We start from the raw sequence: 5,154 nt of genomic DNA, 5'->3' as shown, positions 1-5,154 counted from the left end.
TCATCACTGACATAACACTTCCCTTCCAGGCTTTATTTATTCTTCTTAACACTCCCTTTTCACTTCTTATTTTTTATTAAGACATACTGTACATTTTATTTACCTTGTTTATTTCAACTATGTCCTCTACTCAAATTGATACTCCCTGGAAGCAGAGAATTTTTTGTTGTTGTTGTTTTTGTTTTTTGTTTTGCCTCCCTGGGGCAGCATGGCCAGCACAGGCAAGACTGGAGACGTGAGACGTGAAGAGATGGAGTGAGACGTGAAGAGACTGGAGACGTGAGACGTGAAGAGATGGAGTGACGTGAAGAATGGAGTGAGACGTGAAGAGGATGTCGGGTCCGGAGAGAAAGGGAAGAGAGAGAGAGGCGGGGGTCTAGTCCCCAACGTGATGACTAAGCTGCGCACCTGTGGGGCCGACGCTCTGAAGCGGGACGGGGGTGTTGATCCAAACGCGGACCCAATGGCCGGGGGAAGGAGCCCTCGCCCGACTACAGAGTCTCCGACCCTGACACTCCCTGGCAGCCCTTCCGGGTGGGTCGGATTTTCTTTCGGTCTGGTTGCAGAGTTCTTCCCCAACTGGCTGCGCGCTGCCTGGATGCAGAACTTACTCCTGCAATCTCGGCCCCAGCCGGCGCCTCTAGGGCTGGTTTTATTTTGCTCTTCTCACGGTGCAGCCCGCCCCCGACACCGTCCCGGGCACTGGGAGGAGCACGGCGCACGTGCAGGCGGCGTCCCGCGCCTAGCCAGCAGCGCTGAGTCGGCTACGCGAGTTGACCGGCAGTTGCAAACTATTGGCCAGTTAACGTCCCGCTCACTCCTCCACCCAACTCCACCCCGTTCTTCTCGCCCCTTCCGCCTTCGTTTTTCGATTTTAGGATCTTCTTCCTTAAGTGTTTGGATAAATTCGCCGTCCGTAATCGGTTCAGTTGGAAATTACCCGATGGTTTTCGTACTTTTTTGAACGCTGACTGCAGAAAATGGCATAGGGAGGTGGGGGAAGAGGGAGGAAAGTGTGTGTGTGTGTGTGCGCGCGCGAGTGACAGGGGACAGAGACGAGAGGTGGGGGTGAAGAGAAGAGAGAGAGAGAGAGAGACCCTGAGACCTGAGGGGAGGGCAGGGGGCTTCCCTCTCCTGGAGGACGGACAGAATGATACATACAGTCTTTAACAGTGTTGACCCACCCAGACCCCACCCTTCGGTTGCATCCATCATACAGTCATTACAAAGAGGTAGCGCTGTCACACTGCTTGCCCTGCTCCTGGGGCTCTCGGCTGGCTTAATGAGGTGCACCCAGCCGAGGCTATTGTGCAGCTCGAAAGAGGCAGGAACGAGACGGCAACGATCCTAGCAGCTGCTCGAAGCAGCCTCGGCTGCAGCAGCCAACCCCAGACCTGAAGTGGATGAATGCCTCTGGAAGTATTTTCTTGGAGGAACCCATCAGGCAGTGGAAGACTGTGGCAGGGCTAGTGAACTTAGATGGGGATTTCCTCTCCTGCAGTTGAGCTGGCTGGAGGCAAGTGCAGTCACTCGGGTAATCGCGGGGGTGCTGGGGCGGGGGTGGTGGTGGTGGTGGTTTTAAGCCAGTCCACGGTCAAAAGGCGGCTTGGATCAATTTCCCCTCCAACCACTCAACTCTCCCCTTTACCTTTTGTTTTGTTAGTTTGTCTTTTCCACCCCACCCCTCCCCGGTGTGTTCTGAACCGTGCTTCTTGCTCTGGGGTTTGATTGTGCATTTAAATGTAATTCTGATTAGTGAATGTTCTCTCCTTTTTGTTGTGATTACTAGAGATACTTTAGCCCTGCCTTCCCAGTTCTGCGCCCAGCACAAGCAGTTTTGAAAATTTAAGTGCAAAAAGCATGACAAAGCAATATGAGGTTGCCGTGGTAAGTGAACTTTTAAACCGAAAATTACCATTTCTTCTCGTCTGCTCGGTCTGTGGGTGGTTTGAAGGGGAATCCTCACACACAAAGGGTTGGGGGCTGGGAGGAGGGGTGGTTAAACAACAACAAAAAGAAACCCGTACAAACCAGTAGTGCTAATTTTGTTTTTCTCTTTACTATGGCCAGTGGACAAGTTCTGTATTTATGTTTGATACTCTTGGGATGGTCATAGGTAAAGTGGGTGAGAGTTGGCAGTCAGCAGGGGAGAGGTGCAGGGAAGGAAGGCGAAGGGTACTAGGTTATTGTCTGGTTTCAAAAGAACTTTGCAGCTCTGACTTCCTGAACTCGGCACATTAGCTGGGTCATTCCTGATCAAAATCCTGAAGAAGAAAAGAAACAATGGGGTCATCCTCAGCCACTACAACTATCTCTGTGTCCTCTCCTGCAGTTAGACCATTCTTCCTCACACTTCCTCAGGTAGCAACATTTGAAGTCATTATTCTTAGACAAATTTTAAATACTAAATGATGATGAAATAATACATTTGCAAAGTTGTGGTCTTAAAAGGTTTGAGGCTAGAGAAAGGAATTGCTTATTAACCCTTCTTCCCACTGCCCTTTCCTCTCCTCCCTCTTCCCATTCATCCCACTTTTTAAAGTGTACAGATTCATTTAAGAGTCCTTCTTCAGCATCCGTTCCTAATCCTTTTTGTCTTTAATAGGAGGTATATTCCAGGGATGGACTTCCGTGTTTTGCCCCTTTATCTCATTCATTTTCCAAGAATAGGTATCCGACACAGTATTTGTGATAATGTAAACAATTCCAAGTTTGGTAAAAGACAACCTTTGCTCTGGAGAATTCTACATTGTTTGGCCTGTTCTGCACTTTTAAAAAAGGATTAATAGTGCTTAGTAGTCTTAAAAACTTTCAGTTGCCTTTTAACTTATCCAGGGCTGTTGCCATGGAGAGAACTGGGATGCCCTGTATTGGAATGGACCTGAGCATTCTCTGATGAGGCAAGGCCATCTAAGTTTTCTCATTTGAAGGATGGGATGGAAACAGAAATACCCACTGAAAGGAATTGTTTGGTTGAGTCCATTCTTAATTTTCATTTATGTATGTGTAGATATAATTGCATGTGCCTGCATTTCTCAAGCCCTATTGTGAAATATTTTTAAATTGTAAACTTCCCATGATCATAGGAAACACAGAAAATAACTTTAAAAATGATTGTATTGCAATACAGCTTAATGTATTTTAGTGGGCATATATTTTAATAACTTATTTTAACAACTGACTTATTTTTTGCCTATTCTACATGAAGTTACTGTAGTTCAACAGTAACTACCACAGGAAAGTGATACCTTATGCAGTCGGCTTCCAAAGTCATCACTATTGATTTTAGTCTAGCTGTTGGCAATAACCATCCTTAAAACAGTTTTTGAGAGCTAAAACACCAAAATGGTTAAACTACTAATTTGTTGGTACAAGAGGAATCAATTCAGTAAAATTTGTGAAAAAAGAAGAGTTTAGAGTATAGTATTTTATATCTTTGTATTAGCAAGAATTTCAGTTGAGAAATTTGCTTTTTCTACCCACTGATATCCTTAGACCACAGGCAATCAGCTAGCAATGTTCTTAACTATATAATTAATTTTAGATCATATTACTCAACTATCATAGGATTTAATTTTATAATTCTGAACTATACTAAATGGGATTTTAAAATAAACACCTTGAACTATATATATACAGTGCTAAACAAAGTAAGAATTCATTATCTACTACTGATGTATAGATATTTATAAGTAAATATATGTCCTGTATATATGTAAAATTAAATTACTTTGACATGTGGAGACAATTTTATTCAGTTACTTTAATGATAATCTCAAAGAAGCCATCAGATTTACTTAGTTTTTACCTAAACACTGAAAATACTGTTTTAGTTGAAGTAATTCATTAAAAATTATTATTTAAAATAAGCTGGGTAATTGAAAATTATCTTCTAAATAATTAATAGTGCATGTAGTTTAACTGTCTTTAAAATATTTAGACTTTTTAATGCTATATATTTAATGCTATATATTCCTCATACTTTCCTCACCATAATTCTGTGCCAATTTTAGGTTTGCTAAATATTCTTAATATGAAAATTTAAAATATAAAAGTACAATTACCAATTTTTTTCTACAAAATATGAACATTTTTATTTTCAGTATAATTGCTTTTATACCAAAATTATGAATGTTCTATTTATGTTATTGGCACATTGGAAATACAGTGGTCATGTTCTGATATTTTTCTTGAAACTCAGTTTATTAGAATAAGTTTAACAAATAGCAGAAAGCTATAATGTTCATAAGCACAAAATTCTTAAGTGTTTTCAACTGAGCAATACTCTCATAGAAAGTCATTGCTTCCAATAACAGTGACTCACTTTAAGTGAAAATGTATTCATGCATAAAGGAGAAAAGTGAGATGTACGAAGTGGCGGTGAATGGCAGCCAGGTTATCTAATGGTACATTGCAGGTTTTGCCCTTTGTACCATATCCAGGGCATGCAATGTACCTGCAAGCATAAAGGCAAAAAAGAATGGCTGAAGTGACATTATAATTTTAAAAATGCAAAAATAATCTTCGTTTATTGTTTCTAATTGGTATTAAATGTAGTATGTATCCTATGTCAAATATACAATCTAAAATCTCAAAGAACTTTTAATAGTTAACATGTGTTGTCTACCTGCTATGACTCTTAATAGTTAACATGTGTTGTCTACCTGCTATGACTCAGTGATGGATTTAATCATATATGTAAGTGCCTTATATGCAATATCTCAGCTAATCTTCAGAACACTTTAGGTGGTAGCTTTTATTTCACCTAGAAACTGAGTACCTAAAGTAAGACAGCTCATGAACCATAAAGTGAGGATATGAATCAAAAATCTAACTCCAAAGTTGGATCCAAAGTCAAACAAAATGACAATCAAATAATAGATAAGATTTTAAAAGGCCTTCCACATAAAGCTCATGTAATTGCCACAAATTCTGAGGGTAGGAATTGCCTGTCAATCTTGGCACTTTTGCAATACAATATTTTGAAGAAAAAAGTTTCTCTCAAATATTTTAACTGTACCCAAATTGGGTTTGGATAAATTAGTCTGGTTTGTCTGGTTATTTCTCTTTTGTGACATTAATTATGGAGAATTTATTATATTCTTGATTCTATTCCAAAACAAAAGGAGAGAAAGATTAACTCAGTTATAGTGA

General features: G+C 40.5%; 2 protein-coding genes across 2 annotated transcripts in view; both read left to right on the top strand.

The window, feature by feature from the left end:
* Positions 1–391: 391 nt before the first annotated feature.
* Positions 392–1,480, top strand: LOC108522781 (uncharacterized). Its single transcript, XM_017863217.1, has 2 exons — positions 392–952; positions 1,189–1,480. Exons 1-2 carry the CDS (start codon positions 392–394, stop codon positions 1,234–1,236), a joined length of 609 nt encoding a protein of 202 aa, XP_017718706.1. The 3' UTR covers positions 1,237–1,480.
* A 329-nt stretch (positions 1,481–1,809) lies between these two features.
* ELAVL2 (ELAV like RNA binding protein 2) overlaps positions 1,810–5,154 on the top strand; it is a 163,725-nt gene continuing 160,380 nt past the window's right edge. The window contains exon 1 of the mRNA XM_017863220.1: positions 1,810–1,887. The gene's annotated coding sequence lies outside the window, so the exon portion shown is untranslated. The remainder of the gene's footprint in view (positions 1,888–5,154) is intronic.

This window comes from Rhinopithecus bieti, unplaced genomic scaffold (assembly GCF_001698545.2).
Source record: "Rhinopithecus bieti isolate Rb0 unplaced genomic scaffold, ASM169854v2 scaffold_68178, whole genome shotgun sequence".
NCBI classification, from domain to species: domain Eukaryota; kingdom Metazoa; phylum Chordata; class Mammalia; order Primates; family Cercopithecidae; genus Rhinopithecus; species Rhinopithecus bieti.
This window is presented reverse-complemented; position numbering and strand designations above follow the sequence as displayed.